This window comes from Rana temporaria, chromosome 7, assembly GCF_905171775.1.
Source record: "Rana temporaria chromosome 7, aRanTem1.1, whole genome shotgun sequence".
Lineage (NCBI taxonomy): Eukaryota > Metazoa > Chordata > Amphibia > Anura > Ranidae > Rana > Rana temporaria.
In genome coordinates this window covers 14,871,192-14,894,180 of record NC_053495.1, presented here as the reverse complement: position 1 = coordinate 14,894,180, position 22,989 = coordinate 14,871,192, and the positions used below count along the sequence as shown (strand labels likewise).

General features: G+C 45.8%; 1 protein-coding gene across 1 annotated transcript in view; it reads right to left on the bottom strand.

Moving 5' to 3' along the window:
* Positions 1-22,989, bottom strand: part of COL7A1 (collagen type VII alpha 1 chain) — a 262,626-nt gene that overhangs the window by 164,812 nt on the left and 74,825 nt on the right. Inside the window, exons 13-22 of the mRNA XM_040360996.1 lie at positions 19,631-19,747; positions 19,394-19,546; positions 18,203-18,322; positions 16,265-16,411; positions 15,782-15,907; positions 12,171-12,317; positions 10,605-10,730; positions 8,077-8,220; positions 4,509-4,634; positions 384-527 (exon numbers count right to left, since the gene is read on the bottom strand). Coding sequence (XP_040216930.1) covers positions 384-527; positions 4,509-4,634; positions 8,077-8,220; positions 10,605-10,730; positions 12,171-12,317; positions 15,782-15,907; positions 16,265-16,411; positions 18,203-18,322; positions 19,394-19,546; positions 19,631-19,747 — 1,350 coding nt within the window. The remainder of the gene's footprint in view (positions 1-383; positions 528-4,508; positions 4,635-8,076; positions 8,221-10,604; positions 10,731-12,170; positions 12,318-15,781; positions 15,908-16,264; positions 16,412-18,202; positions 18,323-19,393; positions 19,547-19,630; positions 19,748-22,989) is intronic.

Sequence of the window (22,989 nt, the reverse complement as noted above, 5' to 3'; positions counted from 1 at the left end):
ATTTTTGGGTGGAACTCCGCTTTCACAACCAGCTTTTACTGACCCCTGATTGGGCAAAGCTTTGCCCGGTCAGGGCGCAGAATTCATTGTGCAACACGCAGTCCATTGCAGGGTATTCGGTGGGGCGAACATTCGCCGAACACCCTTCAAATTTGGGTGTTCCCCAAACAGGGCGAACAGCCAATGTTTAGCCCAAACTCATGCTCGGGCCGAAGCATTCGCCCAACACTAAACAACACAAATAGCTAGATTCAGAAAGACTGGCAGGTGTCCCAATACTTTTGGTAATATAGTGTATATATATATATATATATATATTCAATATATATATATATATATATATATATATAATGCAATACATAGTAAATATTGGTCTGACTTACGAGTTTCTGCAGTGATAGATTCCGCTTCGCTCTCGACTGAGCCGGCAAGTGTTGAGACAAAGATGGTATAGACGGTCCCAGGCACTAAATCTGGAATCTCAACTGATGTCATATCCTTGGTAACCAGTCGAGACGCTTCAACCCCTGTGAGAATAAACCATATATTGTACAGTTGAGAATAGACCATATGTTGTACAGTTGTATTATTACAAGGAAAAAGCTTTGACTATAATCTAGGTGAACCTTTACATTCCCAAGCTTGGAAACACATCAGTACCTACAGTGGCCCAGATTCAAGTAGAATCGCACAATATTTGCGTGGGCAAAGAGCAAATTTTTTTCTCTGCGCCCACGCAAATATTGCGCTTTGCCCGCGATTCACGGAGCAGTTGCTCCGTAAATTGCGCGGGCAATATGCTAAGCAGCCAGGCGCAAGGCTGCCTAATGTAAATGATCCCACCGGGGGCGGGAATCATTTAAATTAGGCGCGCTCCCACGCCGAGCGAACAGCGCATGCTCTGTCGGGAAACTTTCCCGACGTGCATTGCGGCAAATGACGTCGCAAGGACGCCATTTGCTTCTAAGTGAACGTGAATGGCGTCCAGCGCCATTCACGGTTCACTTACGTAAACGACGTGAAATTTGAACGTCGCGAGCGGGAGGCGCAGCTATACTTTAGCATTGGCTGCGCCTGCTATTAGCAGGAGCAACCTTATGCTAAAGGCGCCGTACGGAAACTCCGTACCTTGCGTACGCAGGGCCCGCGCAACTTTTGTGAATCGGTGGTAGTATGCAATTTGCATACTACACGCCGATCACAAAGGCCGCGCCCCCTAGCGGCCAACGCAAGAATGCAGCCTGGGATGTGAAGGCATAAGGAGGCTTATGTCTGTCACATCCTAGGCTGCAGTCGGTGTAACGAGGTTCCTGAATCAGGAGCACTCGTTACACCGGAGCAAGTAAGCACTTGCGCCGTGCAACTATGGTTGCGCGGGCGCAAGTGCTTCTTGAATCTGGGCCAGTATGTTTTGCTCCATCAACCATACCAAACAAATACCCTTATTCCCCAAAATGAGTAGCCAAAAAAAAAATTGAGCAGGCTTGTAACTGATATGCAATTTTTTTTTTGTCAAAGTCAAGTAGCTAACCACTATCCCTGGCAATAGTGCATGCAAAGAGCGCCATCACATGGCTGTCACCAGAAGGGCAGAGGGGTCTTTGCTAGGGTTCCTTCAAGCAATTGCTGTCTCTCAGATAAGTAACCACCAAAATTTTTTTGCTATCGGTAAAGAGGTCATACTTCCCCTAATGCACTAGTGTAAGGCACATTCTTCGCAACGATCTGTAAATCAAAGCGGTAGTAATTTCCAAAGGTAAGAAAATTGGGCCTCCGGCACATTATGACAGATTTACCCTAAAACGAAGCCCTCTAGTGGCATGCGGTCACTGCTATTGGTGCTTTCATCTTCATCCAATCTCCAGTTTGAATGGCACAGCACTCTCAATGGACAGCGTACCCCAGTATACCTTCATTCAGAACGCAGTGCTGATGCTACGTTAACATTACCGGCTGCTATACATTAGATCAGGGGTCTCCAAACTTTCTAAGCAAAGGGCCAATTTACTGTCCTTTAGGCTTTAGAGGGTCAGTGGGAGAAAACAATGCCTCAGTGGACATGAACAATGTCCCATCATTGGTTATAATGTGAGAACGAAGGCCATTGTCGGTATGAATGAGAAGAATAGTGCCATTGATGGTGTCGCCGGGAGGAATAGTGTCCCATCATTGGCATTAGGTGATGGAATAGTGCCCCAAGAGCCAGATGAAGGCAAGCAGAGGGCCACATCTGACCCCCAGGCCTCAGTTTGGAGACCACTGCATTAGATTATCATTATACCTTGTGACAGGAAGTCAGGTAAATCTGTGGGTGTTGTCACTGATGGGACATACATTTCTGCCTTGTTTAGACAATACACAGATGGTTATCGGGCGTCGGCTACAAACGTAGCCAGAGAAAGGCTAAAGGCCGTTGAAAAACTTCAGCTGTTCAGAATGAGGCAATTAAGGCCTCTATAAGTAGTCCAAAGGATTACCACTAATTTGCTGCATCATTCCTAAGGCTTTGTGAGTAGGAGAGCAGCGTACTAAAAGTCTCCTGAGGAGGTGAGGAGACCATTGATTTTTCTGTGTGATAAAAATCAAAAGACTATTGTTTGTGCTGTATGACCAGCACTGTCTACCCAGCAGTAGGCTGTGTTAGACTTCATAGATAGGTTCCTGTGTGGAAGGTAGACGCTCAAAGTGACTAGGATTTATTTTATGTTTGATTTGGTTTATGCTGTTTAGATGCTTGCAATTGTTTTCCAGCAAGATGGAAAAATAAACAAAAAACATTGTTTTCAACCGTCTTCGACTGCCAGTCTGTATAAATTCAGTGTGTGGTGAACCCATCCAAGGGGTCACACACCCCGCTACCGAGCTAACCCCTCACAACCTACAGGTAAGTCTTATTATAGGCTGACCTGTCGGTACAAGTCATAAAGCGGACTTTACTAATGCTTTAAGATGCATTCTGTCCACTGGTCACCATTACAATGAGACCCTTCCCCCCAATGTCTAACATTGTAAGATGGTCCTAATGTTACTGAACACCAAACTAAGCGGTCTCATTACTACTAAACACTAATATAAGGGATCCCTTCTCCAATGTCCACAAATCTAAGGTGGCTCTTCCCAACTAAAGAGGGGGAGGGGGTCTTTCTCCACTGACCACCAATGTAAAGGGGGCTCTTCTCCACTAAACACTTAGGTGGGGGTGGTTGTCTCCACTGACCACCTATATGAAGGAACACTACAGTTTTCACTTTCTGTGTTTTGTAATTTTTTAATCCCCATACCCAACCATTGGTAATACCCAACAATTACAGGTGGAACGAATGAAAAATGGACATCCGCGCACATCAGATCCGCTGACATCCGGGTGGACTCTCTGGGTGATGTCATCCGATGGCCACGCCCCATGGCCATATAAGAGATGCCAGACAGCGGGCGACAACACAACAGAAGAAGACAGCCACGGAAGAAGAGTGGCTTTTTTTGTAGTAGTAGGTAACTGGCAACAAGGAAGAAGATGCCACCAGGAGAAGACAGCACTGGAAGAAGATGGCAGCGGGAGAAGACAGCACTGGAAGAAGATGGCATCGGGAGAAGACAGCACTGGAAGAAGATGGCAGCGGGAGAAGACAGCACTGGAAGAAGATGGCACCAGGAGAAGAGAAGACAGCACTGGAAGAAGATGGCACCGGGAGAAGACAGCACTGGAAGAGGATGGCACCAGGAGAAGACAGCACTGGAAGAAGATGGCACCGGGAGAAGACAGCTCAGAGCATTTTTTTTTAAATAAAGGGCTTGTCAAAAACCGGCGCTTTTTTCTTTATTTCTCTGCTTTTTGGGGTGAATGGGGGGGGGGGGGGGGTGCAGTATCTGGGGGAAATTAAGGGAGGGACAGGGTAGGGGTTGGGTGGGGCAACTGGTGGCGGGTAACTTCATTTTGTGGTATTATTCGTGCACGTTGATCATTTCAATATAGTTCATGGTTCATGTTCGTCTATTTAATTTCCACGTTTGTGGTGGTGATGATTAAGTCACCTTCTCCTCAAAGGTGGTTCTGACATTAGCGCAACTATATATATTTTTATCTACTTGAGTAACTTCAACGCCTGGCTAGTAGCTCAGGACTTGGCATTTTGAGGTCTGAGATTTGAGGTGAAATTTTGTACAACCTCCCTGCCAGCCTCAGCACGCTTTATGGGACCCAGGCGGGAGGGTGGGGGGCGCTGCCCTCCCCAGCACCCCCCTAGATCAGGCCGTGGTTTTAACAGTTAGATTTAGGTGCAATGCCATCTTTTTTTGAATGTTAACTTTGATCCTGTAAAGAGTGATATAAAGTTCTCTCCCCTTGGATAGGACTGGCACTATAAGATAGTTGGCATAGGGCATTATGGGGGCACAAATCTGGCCATGGTTATTTTACTTCACAGTCTCAATGTCACCTTACCTTCTGAAATTTTGTGAGCTGGACACATAAAGACCAGCATTGACAAAGTAGAGAAGGATCGACCTACCATCTCTACGTCTCCAGGTAATCCGGTAATTCGTGGCTCGGAGGACCCTGCTCCATTCCACACGTATGGTGGTTTCCCCAAGGGTCTGAACCCTCAGATTGGTGACTTTATCTACCGTGTCAACTCCTACAGAGATCAGATGAGAATAACAAAGTGTTAGATGGAAACAAGATTGGCTAACAAGGGATCTTCCTTCCTCAGAACCTCTAACCATTACCAACAAGGGTTGGTACTACAAAGTAAAACCACTATTTTACATATTTCTATACAGATTATCAGGAGAGTAGTAAATAAACATACGACTATTCTCAAAAGGATAAAGTTGGTCATCATGGATGCAGTGTTTTCCAATAATCCCCAGTTGCTGTGTTACATCATTTGTGATAATAAACTATGATTGGCTTTAGAAGACACTAGCCCTCCATAGGTTTAGGTTTGGATAGATTGTAGAAGGGCTAGAACATCTTGTTGTTGGTATCACTGCTGGGGAGATTCATTGGGCCAGATCCACATACATTTAGATCAGCGCAGCGTATCAGAGATACACTACGCCGCCGTACCTTACCTGGCGTATATTCGAATCCTCAGCGAGTTCGCGCCGTAAGTTACGGCGCGTAGTGTATTTCTGGCGGCGGATTTGAAATTGGGCGGGTTGGGGGCGGGTTTTATTTAAATGAAGCGCGTCCCCGTGCCGAATGAACTGCACATGCGTCGTCCCAGAAATTTCCTGCCGTGCATTGCGCTAAATGACGTCGCTAGGACGTCATTTTTTTAACTTAGACGTGAGTTACGTCCATCCCTATTCACGGATGACTTACGCAAAAAAAAAAAAAATTCGGTAACGACGGCCATACTTAACATGGCAAGTCTATCTATACGCCGCAAAATACCAGCTTTAACTAAAAGCCGACTACAGACGACGTTAGAAAATGCGACAGCCGCGCGTACGTCCGTGGATCGTCGTAAATCGCTAATTTGCATACCCGACGCGGAAAACAACGCAAACTCCACCCAGCGGACGCTGCAGTATTGCATCTAAGAAGGCGTACGAAGCCGTACGCCTGTCGGATCTTACCCAAATGCCGTTGTATCTTGGTTTGAGGATTCAAACTAAAGATACGACGCGGGAAATTTGAAAGTACGCCGGCGTATCAGTAGATACGCCGGCGTACTTGCTCTCTGGATCTTGCCCATTCTCTTTATTTGTCCCGATGGCCATTTTCACTGGGACTAAAAGTGAGGGAAAATTTAAAAAGTTGAGTCACCAGAACAGGGATAATGGTAAAATGTTCCAATATGGAGTTGTCCTGGTGGTAACTGTCTAAAGGTCCGTAAACATGATCGGATATTCTGACAACAATTGTGTGATGGACATGTTTTGTCGGATGATCCGACCGTCTGTATGCTTCATCGGGCGAATGTTGACGAAATTTCCGACAACAAATGTTGGCTGTGCATGCTCTCAAATTGTCCGACAACAGATGTGTTCTGATCCTGAGTACACAAATCCGTTGTGCTAAAATCCAAAGTACAAACACGCATGCTCCTAACCAATGCTAACCATCAGACAACATTATCAGAAGTTGCCCAAGGGTTGGCGCTAAAGAGCTGAAAAACAACGTAATTTCGTGTCTGTTGGCTGAAAAAGTTCTGCCGTCTGTATGCAGAACAAGTTCACGGCCAACGCCCTTCGGACAAAAATCCACGGATTTGTCCGATGGAAGTCCGATCGTGTGTATGAGGCTTAAGAGAGAATTTTCCTCACTTTTTAAAGATATTTAGATGGATTCACGTAGGGTGGCGTATGTTTCAGCCGGCGTAGCGTATCGTATTTACACTACACCGCCGTAAGTAAGAGAGGCAAGTGCAGTATTCAGAAAGCACTTGCCTCCTAAGTTATCGCGGCGTAGCGTAAATGGGCCAGCGTAAGCGCGCCTAATTCAAATTGTGAAGAGGTGGGCGTGTTTTATGTAAATAAACCATGACCCGACGTGATTGACGTTTTTAACGAACGGCGCATGCGCCGTCCGTGGACATATCCCAGTGTGCATTGCTCCAAAGTACGCCACAAGGACTTATTGGTTTCGACGTGAGCGTAAATTACGTCCAGCACCATTCACAGGCGACTAACACAAACGGCGTAAAATTTTCAAAAATTAACGCGGGAAAGACGTCCATACTTAACATTGGCTAGGCCAGCTTTTTGTTGGACTAACGTTACGCCTGAAAACGCCTTACGTAAACGGCGTATGTTTACTGCGACGGGCAAGCGTACGTTCGTGAATAGGCGTATATCGCTGATTTATGCTTTCTAGGCGTAAATCAGCGTTCACGCCCCTAGCGGCCGGCGGAACTAGACAGCTAAGATACGACGGCGCAGGCAGTCGTATCTTAGCTACATTTAAAGCGGGAGTTCACCCGAAACTTTTTTTTTTAACATTAGATTGAGGCTCATTTTGTGAAGGGGAAACGGGTAGGTTTTTTAAAATCGAAGCCGTACTTACCGTTTTAGAGAGCGATCTTCTCCGCCGCTTCCGGGTATGGTCTTCGGGACTGGGCGTTCCTATTTGATTGACAGGCTTCCGACGGTCGCATACATCGCGTCACGAGTAGCCAAAAGAAGCCGAACGTCGGTGCGGCTCTATACGGCGCCTGCGCACCAACATTCGGCTACTTTCGGAAAATCGTGACGCGATGTATGCGACCGTTGGAAGCCCGTCAATCAAATAGGAACGCCCAGTCCCGCAGCCCATACCCGGAAGCGGCGGAGAAGATCGCTCTCTAAAACGGTAAGTACTGCTTCGATTTTAAAAAAACTACCCGATTCCCCTTCACAAAATGAGCCTCAATCTAATGTTAAAAATTAAGTTTTCGGGTGAACCTCCACTTTAAGGCCCCTTGTACACTGGGGCGTTTTTCATGCGGTACAGCGCTAAAAATAGCGCTGCTATACCGCATGAAAAATCATGCCCTGTAGTGTTCAATGTGAAAGCCCGAAGGCTTTCACATTGAAGCGGTGCGCTAGCAGGAGCGCACCAAAAGTCCTGCTAGCCGCATTTTTACCGCGGTATAGGAGCGGTGTGTTCACCGCTCCTATACCGTGCCTTCCCATTGAAATCAATGGGAAAGCGCGGTATTAACCCTTTTTCGGCCGATAGCGGGGGTTAAAACCTCACCGCTAGCACCCGAATATCGCGGTAAATACGACGGTATAGCCGCGCTACAAATAGCGTGGCTACACCATCACCGCGGCTGCACGCCTCAGTGTGAAAGCAGCCTAAGTGTATCTCAATTTGAACATACACTTAAATGTACGACGGCGTAGATTCAGAGTTACGACGGCGTATCTACTGATACGCCGGCTTAACTCTTTCTGAATCTAGCAAATTATCTTACTTTCTATTGGGTCTATGGAACAGAAAATGTGGAGAAATCTGCTCAGTAAGATATAGATGGCATAAAATTTACTGGGGTTTTATACAAAACAAAAAGTTTTGGCTTTTGATATACTGTACTTTAAAGTTTTTAGCACAAAACTTTGCTACCGTGCCATTAAAAGTCGACTTACCTGTGCGCGCCGTGACGGTCGCCGGGCTGCTTTCTGAGTTACTGACAAGAGCGGTCACCGCTATGACATACATTGTGTTTGCTTGCAAATCATCAATGTCAAATGATGTCGCCCCAGCTGGAAGGGTTCTTACGATCTCCCGACCTTATGAACAGGAAAAAAAAACTTTTGAATACTATATTTATTTTTAAAGGTATCAAACACATAAAATGGTGGTTTTGATCAACAGCAAGGAGATGAGATTGAAATTGCCCTAATCAAACCCAACGACAAGATCAGGCTTTGCCATATTTTTTTTCTGATACTGGCCCAGATTCAGGTACCACTTGCGCATTATTTGCGGAGGCACAGGGCAACGATTTTGCCCTACGCCCCCGCAAATAATTTGCGCTGCCCTCGATTCACGGAGCAGTAGCTCCGTAAATTGCGAGGGCGCGCCGGCAAAATTGCCCGGCGTAAGTGCGCCGGGGGCGGGAATCATTTAAATTAGGCGCGATCCCGTGCCGAGCGTACAGCGCATGCTCCGTCGGGAAACTTTCCCGACGTGCATTGCGGCAAATGACGTCGCAAGGACGTCATTTGCTTCAAAGTGAACGTGAATGGCGTCCAGCGCCATTCACGATTCACTTACGCAAACGACGTAAAATTCGAACGTCGCGACGCGGGAACGCCGGGTATCCTTTAGCATTGGCTGCCCCTGCTTTTAGCAAGGGCAGCCTTACGCTAAAGATGCCGTACGCAACCGACGTAACTTGCGTACGCAGGGGGCGCGCAACATTGTGAATCGGCGTAAGTATGCAATTTGCATACTATACGCTGACAACAATGGGAGCGCCCCCTAGCGGTCAACGCAAGAATGCAGCCTAAAATAAGAGCCTTATGCCACGCAGATTTTAGGCTGCAGTCGGCGTAACGAGTTCTCTGAATCAGGAGAACTCGTTACGCCGGCGCAAGTCAGCAATTGCGCTGCGTAACTATGGTTACGCAGGCGCAATTGCTACCTGAATCTGGGCCACTGATTCACTCTCAATAAATTGTATTGAGCTGTCAATTTACTGCACAGTTTTATAATCGGCTGTATTCTGGTTTATTCATTTAAACTTGTGGCTGGTAGATTGCTTTAATTCTTGTGATTTTTTTAAACCATGTTTGCTATTCCTAATGGATAGAATTAGCCAGGGCCGATCCGCCCTATAGGCTCACTATGCAAGCCGCTTAGGGCCCCTCAAAGCTGCGGAGGGCCCCCCAAATTACTAGAGGCCCCCGGCTGGTGAGAAGTCATTTTCAGCCCCTCGCCCCACTTCTCAACTCGCTGGCTGCATGGGAGAAGAAGTCACCCCCCTCCGCTTCTCACTTTAATGTAAGATGTCATTTCCGACAGCAGAACACCCCCCCCCCCCGCTTCTCAACTTTAATCTTTATTGTGACATGTCACTGTCAGCAGCGCCCCCCCCCCCCCCAGCTTCTCAACTTTAACCACTTAACCCCCGGACCATATTGCTGGTCGGAGACCAGAGCACTTTTTGCGATTCGGCACTGCGTCGCTTTAACTAACAATTGCGCGGTCGTGCGACGTGGCTCCCAAACAAAATTGACGTCCTTTTTTTCCCATAAATAAAGCTTTCTTTTGGTGGTATTTGATCACCTCTGCGGTTTTTAGTTTTTGCGCTATTAACAAAAATAAAGCGACAATTTTGAAAAAAAATCATATTTTTTACATTTTGCTATAATAAATATCCCCCAAAAATATATAAAAAAAATTTATTTTCCTCATTTAGGCCGATACGTAATCTTCTACATATTTTTCGTAAAAAAAAATCGCAATAAGCATTTATTGATTGGTCTGCCAAAAGTTATAGCGTTTACAAAATAGGGGGTCGTTTTATGGCATTTTTATTAATGTTTTTTTTTTACTAGTAATGGCGGCGATCAGCGATTTTCTTTCAGTACTGCGACATTATGTCGGACACTTTGGACACATTTTTGGGACCATTGGCATTTTTATAGCGATCAGTGCTATACAAATGCATTGGATTACTATAAAAATGCCACTGGCAGTGAAGGGGTTAACACTAGGGGGCGGGGAAGGGGTTAAGTATGTTCCCTGGGTGTGTTCTAACTGTAGGGGGGGGGTGGCCTCACTAGGGGAAATGACAGATCTTCTGTTCATACATTGTATGAACAGAAGATCAGCATTTCTCTCCCTGACAGGACCGGGAGCTGTGGGGCAGATCCACAAAGGTATTATGCCGGCGTATCTCTTGATACGCCGCTGCGCATTGCGGGTGGTATTAACCCTTTTCCGGCCGGTAGCAGGGGTTAATACCGCACCGCTAGCGGCCGCATCCCGCGGGAATTCCGACGGTATAGCTATTTTTAGAGGCGATAAACTGCCAACGCACCTCCACTGCCCCGTGTGAAAGGGGCCTTAACGTGTCTTATGTGTAAAGAATAAAAATGCCCAAATATTTATGACTTTATGAATAATCACTTTAGTTTTTATTTAAAAAAATAAAATTCTGATCTACCATCACTTAGTCTCCATCGAACTCTGTATCCTGTAGCTCTTGCTATCCCAGTCCAGACAATGCGGATTCTGTTGGGTGTCGTCTCCGTCACTCGAAGGTTGGCCACTCCACCAATACCTACTTCCTCTGTAATCACAGGAAGCATAACATTTAGAGAGAAAAAAAATCTCCATTATAGGAATTTCTGAAGTATTAATACAGTGAAACCTCGGATCGCGAGTAACGTGGTTAACGAGCGTTTTGCAATACGAGCATTTTTTTTTTTAAATCCTGACTCGGTTTGCGAGTGTTGTCTCGCAAAAGAGCAGGATTCAAGCCACAGAAGTGTGCAGTACCGCATTTGGCCAGAGGTGGGGGCGCCGCAGCCGTTTGGAAATATATGGAAATACTAGGAAAAACGCAGAAATACTTTCCGAGGTTTTCCGAGTTCAGCTGAGCTGTCCTCGAGCCTTTCAGAGTATTTTCCAGGCTCTCTGGCGCCCTCCCACCTCTGGCCACATGAGGTATTGCATGCAATAGAAGTCAATGCGGAACAAATTATTTTCAATTCCATTGACTTCTATGGGGAAACTCGCTTTGATAGGCGAGAGCTTTGGATTACCAGCATTCTCCTGGAATGGATTATGCTCATAATCCAAGGTTCCGCTGTATTACTGATTTCCATCGATTGATTTATGTAGTCCAGCAACATCATACTAGCATTTATCAATACATACAACAATAAGAAAGGAAGCAGATGTGTTGTAAGTTACAAGCAGAACCTAACAAACAGACGTTTCCATGGACCCCTGAATATTTGTTTACCATTGAGACCATCAAATGTTTTTCCCAATGAAACCTTCACAAGTAAAGTGCTGACCATCCCAAGTATGATGTTTTAGCTATGGGTTGAGTCGGGTAGGTTGAGTCAACTACAGGAGAAATTACCTTTTAACCAAATTTTTAACAGTCTGGGGATCCAAAAATGTATTGAGGGACCCTATTTGGGGTTTCAATTAACAGGTTGTGACACTGAGGCCTCGTACACACGACCGAGAAACTCGACGGGCGAAACACATCGTTTTCCTCGTCGAGTTCCTTGTCAGGCTGTCGAGGAACTCGACAAGCTAATTTTCTCCATTCCCGTCAAGGAAATAGAGAACATGCTCTCTTTTTGGCTCGTCGAGTTTCTCGACAGTTTCCTCAACGAAAATGTACACACGACCGGTTTCCTCGGCAAAAAAATATCTCCCAGCAAGTTTCTTGCTGGTTTTTGCCGAGAAACTCGGACGTGTGTACGAGGCCTGACATTGCACAGACAAGAGGACACATTTATCAAAAATATGGGATAAAAACAGGATCATAAAATTAGTTTAAATATGAGTTTTGAGAGAGTTTTGAAAAAGAGTTTGCCGAATATCTAATGGGATAAGGAAAGGAGTAACGGAGAAAAGGAGCAACAGGAGAGAAATCCTAAAGCCATAAGTTGGACACGGGAAGACTGATGAAGAGAAGTAAGATTGTACGTGTCGGCTGAGGGCTTCATAGGTTGGAATAAAGAATTGCAAAGTTAGCATTGAGTCAAACCTGTTTTGACGTTGATAGTCACAGGTGATCCTTCTCTCGTCCCCACCACTGCAGTCACCCTCACGACATACGTGATGCCTTCCTGCATATCGGTCAGATCAAAGGTGGTCTGATCTCCTGGAATCACTTGGCTTCTCTCCGTCCCATCTAAGGGGTAAACATACACAACAAAAGGTAAAGCTAAATACATAAGTTCCCCGTATTTCATTGCAGCCAGAGACTCTAGCCTTTCTACAATGACTGATAATACCGGGATATACATATCAATGATCATTTTATATTCTAGGGAAAATTCAAAGAAACAAGATGGAAATGTTTTTGTGAACAAACAAAATTAGTTTCACTGTGATTGTTTTATATGTCTGCAATTCTATTTAAGTAGCGTCTGGAAGAAATTGAATTGGCTTTCAAACATAATTAGTTGACTTGATGGCAAGATGGAATCCTACAACAATTTTTTGAAATATCTCTGCGAACATTCTACTGGTGTATGACCAGCCTTAAGCCTCATACACACGCTCGGTTTAGGCCTCGTACACACGACCGAGAAACTCGACGGGCGAAACACATCGTTTTGCTCGTCGAGTTCCTTGTGAAGCCGTCGAGAAACTCGACAAGCCAATTTTCTCCATTACCGTCAAGGAAATAGAGAACATGCTCTCTTTTTGGCTCGTCGAGGTTCTCGACAGTTTCCTCAACGAAAATGTACACACGACCGGTTTCCTTGGCAAAAAAATATCTCCCAGCAAGTTTCTTGCTGGTTTTTGCCGAGAAACTCGGTCGTGTGTACGAGGCCTTACTCGGCAAGATCCAGCAAGAAAACTGCTGGCAGAGCTTTCTTGCCGAGTAAACCGAGTGAGTGTACGAGGCTTTTAGGTTTCTCGTCAAGGAAACTGCCCAAAATCTCGACGAGAAAAATAGAGAACCTGCTCTCTATTTTCTCGTTGTGATTCTCGGCAATGTTTTCCTGCCAAGAAACCCGAGAGTGTGTATACTTACCTGTCGTCGTGGAAACCCGTGCATGCTCGAAATGACTGACGCATGCGCGGTAGCTTCCTAGGCATAGGTAGGGTGCAGCAAGATGGCAGCAACGGCAGCGACGGCATGGAATGTGACGAGCGCATGCTTGTCGTACGCAATGACATCACCGCGTTCTTGCCTTCCAAAAGAACCAAGGTTCTTTTGAATGGAGTGTCTGTACACTCGGGCGGCAAAGGATTCTTGCAAAGAATCTCGTCAGGAAAAACAACGTTTTTTTCCTGGTGAGATTCTGGCCCGTGTGTACAGGCAGTGTTGTTCATCTTCCTTTAAAAAAGTAACTAGTTACAATTACAAGTTACTTGTCCGAAAAAGTAAGTGAGTTAGTGACTCAGTTACTTTATCGGCAAAGTAACTAGTTACTCGGAAAAGTAACTGAGATTTTTTTTTTTTATATTCTACAATGCAATTACGTTCTATAACATCTTTAATATCAAAGATGTTTATATTAACTGATTGAAGAATAAAACACTATATACAGTATTTTAGAACATTTCGTACTGTGTACAATTATTAATATCATCACACTCCACCTGCCCAGGCAGCAATACTGTACAATATAGATTCAGTGTGCAGTGTGAGTGACACTGCTGCAGTGCACACTGAATCTATATTGTACAGTATTGCTGCCTGGGCAGGTGGAGTGTGATGATGATGATGATATTAATGTACACAGTATTGCATTTGCTGGGCCTGCCATATACTGTACTGTACTATACTGTATAACTGCACTACAAAATTCCTTTACAAATAATGCATATTTTAAAATGTTATTACTAATAACATTTTAAAATATGCATTATTTGTAAAGGAATTTTGTAGTGCAGTTATACAGTATAGTGTACAGTACAGTATATGGCAGGCCCAGCAAATGCAATACTGTGTACATTAATATCATCATCACACTCCACCTGCCCAGGCAGCAATACTGTACAATATAGATTCAGTGTGCACTGCAGCAGTGTCACTCACACTGCACACTGAATCTATATTGTACAGTATTGCTGGGCAGGTGAAGTGTGATGATACTGGGCCTGCCTGGGCATGTGGAGCGGTCCGGTCGAGTGTCCCGTCATCTGTCCCCCCCCCCCACTCCCAATCCAAAGCCGCTCGCCTCGGCTCCTCACCTGCGCAGGGCCACGGCCCACGGTCGGTCAGTGCACTGCTGGCACGGTGAGTGTCCCCGGAGTCCGGACCGTTGGTGGTGGAGTGGAGTGGAGTGGAGCCTCCGCGGCGGCCGGGGGAGATGTCGGCGGATGTCGGCGGCTGAGGTGACGGTGGGGAGGTGAGCCAGACTCACTCCCTCCCGACCCGTCACACTACACTGCTGCGCGCGAGACTTCAGGCGCGTGCATGCGCCAGCGTCACGCGTCACAACATCGACGAAACGTCGACACATGACCCAGAGCTGGCCTAAGACCCAATCAGAGGCCAGCTCCATCCCGCCCTGACAGAGTGAGAGTCTGCCCGGACTGCCCCCCCCGCGCGCGCTCATAGTAACTCGGTAACGCCGCCAATGTAATGGCAACGGCGTTGCCGATGGGGTAATAGTAATCAAGTAGATTACTAGTTACCCCTTGAAGGCCAATCGTTACGTAACAGCGTTTATTTAAACGCCGTTACTTACAACACTGTGTACAGGGCTACAGTCTCTGCTTCCTGTTTTGCAGTGCTACACAAAGGTTTTGCTTTACTGCTCTTTTCAGATGGCTAAATGACTTAAAGAAGAGACTCTCCACCCATTTAAATGTAGAACTATAGGCAAAACCTTTTTTCTCTCAATTTGGAAAGAGTAAGGAAGGGTTATAACCTCTGTTAGTTTATTTTTTTGCCTATTGCAAAGATTTCTCTTCACTTCCTGTCCATAGCCAAAACAGGAAGTAAGGGGGAAAACCTGCAAATTAAAGGCATCCCTTGGGGAAGTAGAAGATTTCTCCTCTATTTTTGTGGGGACCACCCACAAATTTGGGATTTTCCTTTCTCTCTTTGTAAACAGGACTTCCAGGCATAGATAGCTGCATTATCTGCGCCACGTGTGGCACCCCCCCCCCCCTCGTTGACACAGGTCCCAGAAGACAGCAGGGACCATTCGGATCGCGCAGCGCGACTCACACATGAGCAGTAGGGAACCAGGAAGTCACTTCCTGAGTCCCTTACCGAAGATGGCGGCGGCAGCATCTGAGGACCGAGGGAGAGGTCGGCTTTGGGTGCCGACATCGCGGGCGCCCTGGACAGGTAAGTGTCCATATTTTAAAGGTCAGCAGCTGCAGTATTTGTAGCTGCTGACTTTTTAAAAAAAAGACGCCGGAACTCCACTTAAACCCTTGTAGTGCTGGGGGCTCACTGTAAGGATATTTTTTTAAATAATCCCAGAGTTTAGCTTTAACAACAAGATATATAAATAAAACTAACAAAAAAACACCAAACTAAAGACAGAATGGCTTTTATCACTCAAAAGAGCTTAAGAGGCCCTTGGAATGCCCTTGAGACTACCAATTACAAGACAAAATGAATTCTGCTGCTGTGTTCTGTAATTTGAGTGTAACGGTTGTTAAAGAAAAGTTGAAACTCACCTTCGGAATTTCGGATCAGGATTCTGTATTCTGTCGCTTTAGATACTCCTCTCCAGGCCAGTCGGATTCGCTCTCTTCTTACTTCCAAGACACGAAGGTTTGTCACAGAGCCAACTGACAATGATTCTATCACGTAAAACAGAATAAAGACAATTGGGGATTTAGGGGGGAAAGCTGCAATCAACCATCTAATGACTTAAACAGTGTAAAAATACTACCTGAAAATGATCATCATGACAATATGTTAGTATTTTTTTATTTAAATAATATTTAAATATATATACTATATATTATTACTGTATATATATATATACATTAGGGTTGTCCCGATACGATACTAGTATCGGTATCGGGACCGATTCCGAGTATTTGCGGGAGTACATGTACATTGTACATGTACATTGAAAGTGTTTAGGTTTGACCTCCTATTATATGGTTTTGGTAAATTGTATAATGTGCAGCCGTTCTTGTTTCTGAAATTACCTGTCCGGACAGTGATGGAAACGGGCGAGCCTTCATTTCGTCCAATCAGCGCTGATACAAACACCTCGTATGTCACACCTTCTTCAAGACTGTTCATTTCAATCGTGTTTTGGTTGCCCGGAACCAGTCTCGTTCTTTCATAAGACCCTGAAAGAGATTTTCGATTTAACGTAAAAAATAAAAAACGAATGAAAGGAAAACGAACACATTTTTCGGCAGTGCACATGTCTAGTAATCACATGTCGGATGTCACAAGTCGGATGGTTAGGACAAGGATCCGACGTTGATCCGACTTCAATAATATTCAATGGGCTGAAGTATGATCAAAGTCAGACCAAATTAGTGCAGGAATCTTTCTTAAAGTCGCACGGACTTGTGTCGGACCAGTTAAGACGGCTCATGTGACATGAGCTCCCAAAGTCGGAGCGTTTGTTGCACAAGTGTGGACTGTATAAAGAAATTTTGGATACTATAGCACTCAATTAAACGTTAGAGTCAGTCTACTAATTGTGCTATATGCATTCTTATAAAACGATTTGTATGACATCCAAGCCCTAATGAAGGGCTCAGACCCCCGAAACAAATTGGATTTTTTTTCAAATGATTTAAAGGATAAGTTCACCTTTAGTAAGACGTTACATGTTACACAAGAGACCTGTATCGTGTGCCGCTCAGGCTCACTGAAGGGGGTGCCCATCCTTAATATCCACCTCTGGGAGTGCTGGTCGGGAGGGATCTCGGCTTCTAAGATATCTCAGTATGAAGGAAGAAGTCCCTGTGTGACCGCTCATCCATGTTATCCCAAGGCATTATAGTAAGTGGCAACCTCAGCCTGGACTCCGACCAGGCCACACCCCAACACTTTTTGCTCCACCCCTTGTAGTGTAGTCATGTGATACTCATGACTAAGCTCCAAGGGGCTTAGCGAAACACGTTGGGGGTGTGGTCTGGCTAGAGTCCAGGCTGAGGTGGCCACTTACTATAATACCTTGGGATGACATGGATGTGCGGTCACAGGGACATCTTCCTTCATACTGAGATGTTACATGTTACACCCATGTTCAGGGTGTAACACATAATTCAGATTTCACATTTTTTTTTCTGATTTTCTAATTTACGAATTTACGGAAAAATATAAGGGGGTATCAATCCTTAATATCCACCTCTTTGAGTGCTGGTCAGGAGGGAGCCCATCTTGGCTTCTAAGATATCTCAGTATGAAGGAAGATGTCCCAGTGTGACCGCTCATCAATGTCATCCCAAGGCATTATAGTAAGTGGCAACCTCAGCCTGGACTCGGGCCAGGCCACGACCCAACGTTTTTTGCTCAACCCCTTGTAGTGTAGTCATGGGAACCTCATGACTAAGCTCTGAGGGACTCAGCGAAACACGTTGGGGGTGTGGTTTTGGCCAGAGTCCAGGCTGAGGTTGCCACTTACTATAATACCTTGGGATGACATGGATGTGCGGTCACATGGACATCTTCCTTCATACTGAGATGTTACATGTTACTCCCGTGTTCAGGGTGCAAAATGTAACATGTTTACGAATGGACTGGCTCCTGCACCTCTCTGATCCCTGATCGGACAGCTACCAGGAAACTTTTACCCCTACTAGCTGTAACAATTAAAAAAAAAATGTGGCTGAGCGGGACTTCGCTCCCCCACGTCACTCAGGATGTACGGGCAAGCAAATACACTGGCATAACTGCATGGCACCAGTTATATTCTGATTGCCAGTGTAATGTTTTACAGGCTCCAAAAAAATAAATAAATAATAAATGCACATTTTTACCTGCAAAAAAAGATGTGCATTTATTACTTTTTTCTAAAGAAATTAACTTATCCTTTAAGTTTTCTTGCACTGATTTTTGGTTTTGGCGTTCTTGACGTCATCTTTCTCTTTCTGGGTAAAACCCAAGTACATGACCATCCTCACCATCAGTGCTGCGAATCACCACCTTGTACTCCGTAGCACCCGCCAACGACGTCCACGCCAAACGCACTTTTTTGCCAGTGACATCTACAACCCGCAAGTTGGTAACTGTACCGACGACACCTTGGTGAAAAGAAAAAGGTAAACATTTCAGAATGGCGGGAACCCAAGCTAGATGGAGGTTAATACTAAAACAATAGTGATGCCAGTTTACAACTTGTCTTTTAAAGTGAAACTTCACTACATCTGAGCGCCACAAATCCAAAAAAGATATTTCATAAATGTTTAATATTCAAAGCAAACTTACCCATCCATCTCCATCTCCATGCTTTATTTTGTTGAGAAATCACTTTGAAAAACACCCAAGCATTTCTAGATGTGGCCATCTTGAGTAAGGGCAGATATTTCATGTGGCATTAGCCCTCTGCATGCCCTTAGCTCAGGCATGAAGTCAGGGGGTTGTGCTTAGCTGTGAAAGCCCCTCCTCCCCTCCGCCAGATGAATTAAATACTTCTTTGAAGTCTAAAAGTCCCCAAATCCCTCCTTTGCAAGTCAAAGTATTCAGATCACCAAAAACTGCGATTCTGAATACTGTAATTTTTTACAATCGGTGCCATTGACAGCCGAGTAAACCGGAAGTGACGTTGTTTCAGTGTGGCCCGGAAAGAGCGGCGAGAACGGGGCACCGCCCCTTTGGGATAACAACCAAGCAGCTTTTAGCCGCATCGGTTGTTATCCCTAAAGAGCCGACCGCCCGTTCTCAAAAACGGTACCGGGATGATGCCTGCTGCTGCAGGCATCATCCCGGCATAACCCCTTAAAGCCGAGGCCGTCTATGTGCGTACGGTCGGCGCTAAGGGGATTTTATATATTACAAGGGCTAAATCTGTGTCTGTAGTGCAATTTTCCCTACCATAAATAATAACATGTTATTAGATTTTTACTCCAGGAGTATATAATCAGTTTGGAAATTTTAGAAAAATGCTTAAATAATTCAGTACAATTTAACTAAACCCAATAGATTTTAGACGACTAAAATACGACTATAACAATTCAGATGACTAAAACTGAAGTGGCATTTTAGTCAAACGACTATGACTACAGCTTAATGGAAGTTTGACATCAAAATTAACACTGCTCTGCAGAAAAATATTGATCAACCGATCGTAAAACGGCAGCTTCGGCTTGACTCACCAGTCTCATCGGCGGTTGCTGGTGTTGCCACCTCTCTGCCATCATACAAGGTAAAGAGGGTTATAAGGTACTCCGTTCGTGGCCGCAGATTGGTAATTTCATATTGATTGGTGGTAGTGGGGAGATTCACAATCTGTGGAGCCTTAGGGCCACCTAGAAGACAGGTCTGTGATTAATACCTTTACCCGTTGTCCTGCTCATACCTTACTTTACCAAACTAATTTGCCCTTCTGTTACCTCGAGCTTGCCTCCATTCCAGCCTATAGCCGGTAGCCTCTGGGATGAGTTTCCACGTCACCTGGATTGAGTTGGCATTCTTGGCAAATGATCTCAACTCCTGAACAATTCCTGAATCTGGGCAAAGAGGTACAATCCAGATCTTTAGTAATGACAAAAAAAATCCTACAGATACGTGTTAAAAATTCCACATATAGACATTATCAAGTTTGTTTTGAAGACAGCACTGGACTGGTGCCTGTCAGGGAACAAGATTTGCCCAGAGACCTGGCATAATGGCCAATATTCAACATGGTTGTGCTCATTTGCAGAGAAAAGCGTGCACACACAAGGGAAGAGAACGGGCGCATGCATATGCGCCACGGAGGTGCTTTTGCGCACCGGCACGCACTGCTCGCGGTAGATTCTGGCGCCCTCTGGCCTTTAAAGGAATGACAGATGCATGCAGCCTCTTCTGACTGGTCTTCAGCTTCCTTATACCCGTGACCATGTGTGCTTGTACTACTGAACTACCCGTTATTGACCCAGCTTGCTCTTGGATTTGTCTCTTTCCTGGCTTTGGCCCTGGCTATAGGATCTACTCCTGTCTCCAACCCTGTGTGTGACCTCAGCCTGCCTGACCACGTCTCTGATCCCCTGTCTGCTGACCACTGACACTCTGACCTTAGCCGCGACTCCTGACTACACCTCCTGTCTTGTCCTGCCTGCTGTGATCCATCTGAGGTACCTACCTGATGTGATTAGCCTGCTGTGCCTGATGCCATCCCCAAGGGGAACATCATTTGGGAGCTTGTTGTGTCTCCCAGCCCCAAGCCAGACAAATGCAGCCTCATTCAAATCAGAATGGCATTAGAACTTAGGGAGAGCCTGCCATCAATCGGGAGCAAGCCTGCTAAACCAGGCCAAATTCAGCCTGGGAGGAAAAGGTCCCACTGTTCCCATCTAATGACATCAGGAAAATACTAACCAGCGCCCCGACCTAACCCCACCCCTCACTGCCATGTCCCACCCCCCGGTCCAAAGGCACTAGCGTTCTTCTCCTGACAACTGATAAGAAGGGTAGCTCTAAGGCCGTGTACAGACGACCAAACATGTACGATGAAACCGGTCCGCCGGACCGCTTTCACCGTACATGTCTGCCCGGGGATTTCTGTATGGTGGCTGTACTCACCATCATACAGAAATCCACGCGTAAACAATACGCGGGGCGTGGCCGCGCCGTCGCCGCGACGATGACGCGGCGACGTGGGCGGCCCTGCCAGTTCAATGCTTCCACGCATGCGTCAAAGTCATTCGACGCATGCGAGGGATGGCGGGCGCTCGGACATGTACGGTAGGTCTGTACAGACGACCGAACATGTCCGAGCGGACAGGATTCCAGCGGGCTGTTTTAAAACAAGTCCAGAATAATTTGCCCGCTGGAAAAAGGCCCGGCGGGCAAATGTATGCTGGAATCCTGTCCGCTCGGGCCTACACACGACTGAACATATCTGCTGAAACTGGTCCGCGGACCAGTTTCAGCAGACATGTTCGGTCGTGTGTACGGCCCATAAGTCAAAAAGCAGAAAAGTGATAGCAATAATAATGCTGAACACATTTCATAGCTTATCCAATACCCTTCTTCACGTCCAACGAGTGTCAGGAACATACCCCAACAGTTATATTCTTTGGATTAGTTGGGTGGAAGAGTGTGCGCCTCCCCCCCTTCTAAACCAGACCAGATCACATGACCTCAAAATGAGGGGGTGCCTTGCCCATGTTAATGAGGATAAAGGCCTCTTCCGAACAACCATGACCAGGTGGTTGTGGGGGTTTGCAGGTGGGGGGCTTATCGGTATAGGGAAGTCGCCTTTAACAATAACATGCCAGCCTTCATACTTGTTTATATAACAAGATGGTGAAGCCAAGCTCTGGGTGACAGCCCTGAAGCCAACACTTTAAAAAAAAGTCAGCAGTAGAAGCTTCCATATTTTTATCCTCAAAGCTTCCCTTTAAAGATTCTTCAGTTGTGTTTTAAAAATTTAGTTGTGTAATGTTATCCCTACTGTACTTTTCACACAAGCCTAACAAAAGTTCCAGTAATCTAATTATATTTACTGATCTTAAATCTGGCCTCTCCTCTGCAAGGAGATAATAGATGTAAAGAACAGATTTGTTCCTCTCCATTACATTTCCAGCCTGTGGCTGACCAAGCGTTAACATCAGTAAGCTTGAAAGGGGGACTAACAATGGAGACGGTCATAGAGAGGTCATATATTTTGGAAAGGGATCTTGAATCAAAAAATAAATCACATTCCAGTTTGTGGTTTATTAATCCCTGCTGTTCCTGCGCACCTGGGGGACTTGGGTGTTCCCTTCCCTCCCACCCTTTGTGTTCTCCTGCTACCTCTGTTATAATCTCCATAATAAAAAAAATGTAATTAAAAAAATCCAGCATGGATGGTGGGAAACCTTAATAATGGGCAGAGCAGGTGTGCAGACCTAGGAAATCTTTAAAGATTCTTCAGTTGTGTTTTAAAAACAAAGGAAATCAGCACAGGGATGGTGGGCAACCAACCGAAATGCGCACAGCAGGTGTGCAGACCCAGGAACTCAGCACAGGAATGGTGGGAACCCCTCATAATGGGCAGAGCAAGTATGCAGACCCGGGAATTCAGCACAGGGATGGTAGGAACCCTTCATAATGGGCACGACAGGTGTGCAGACCCAGGAACTCAGCACAGGAATGGTGGGAGCCCCTCATAATGGGCAGAGCAAGTATGCAGACCCGGGAATTCAGCACAGGGATGGTAGGAACCCTTCATAATGGGCACGACAGGTGTGCACAAGGAAGATGGGAGACCCTCATAATGGAAACAGCAGGTGTTCAGAACCAGGGAGTCAGCACAGTGGGAGCACCTTGTAATGGGAAGAGCAGGTGTGTAGACAAAGGAACTCAGCACAGGAATAGTAGGAACCCTTCATAATGGGAAGAGCAGGTATGCAGACCTGAGAACTCAGCACAGGGATAGTAGGAACCAAGGTGTGCAGATCTGGGAGCTCATGATGGGAAGAGCAGGTGTGCAGACAAATGAACTCAGCACAGGTATGGTGGGAACCCCTCATAATTGGCTCAGTGGGTGTTCAGACCCAGGAAGTCAGCACAGGTATAGTGAGAGCCCCTCATAATGGGAAAAGCAGGTGTGTTGACCAGGGAACTCAGCACAGGGGATCATGGGCTTTGCTTTTTGTGAGCCACTGGCCTTGAGGGATTGCCCAAGCCTGGTTTTGGGGGTGGGTTTGCGATTGATTAATTTGGAGAGAATGAAGTTTAGGGATCTGGCTTGGCTTGCCTTTCATGGAAAACTATATGTGAAGAG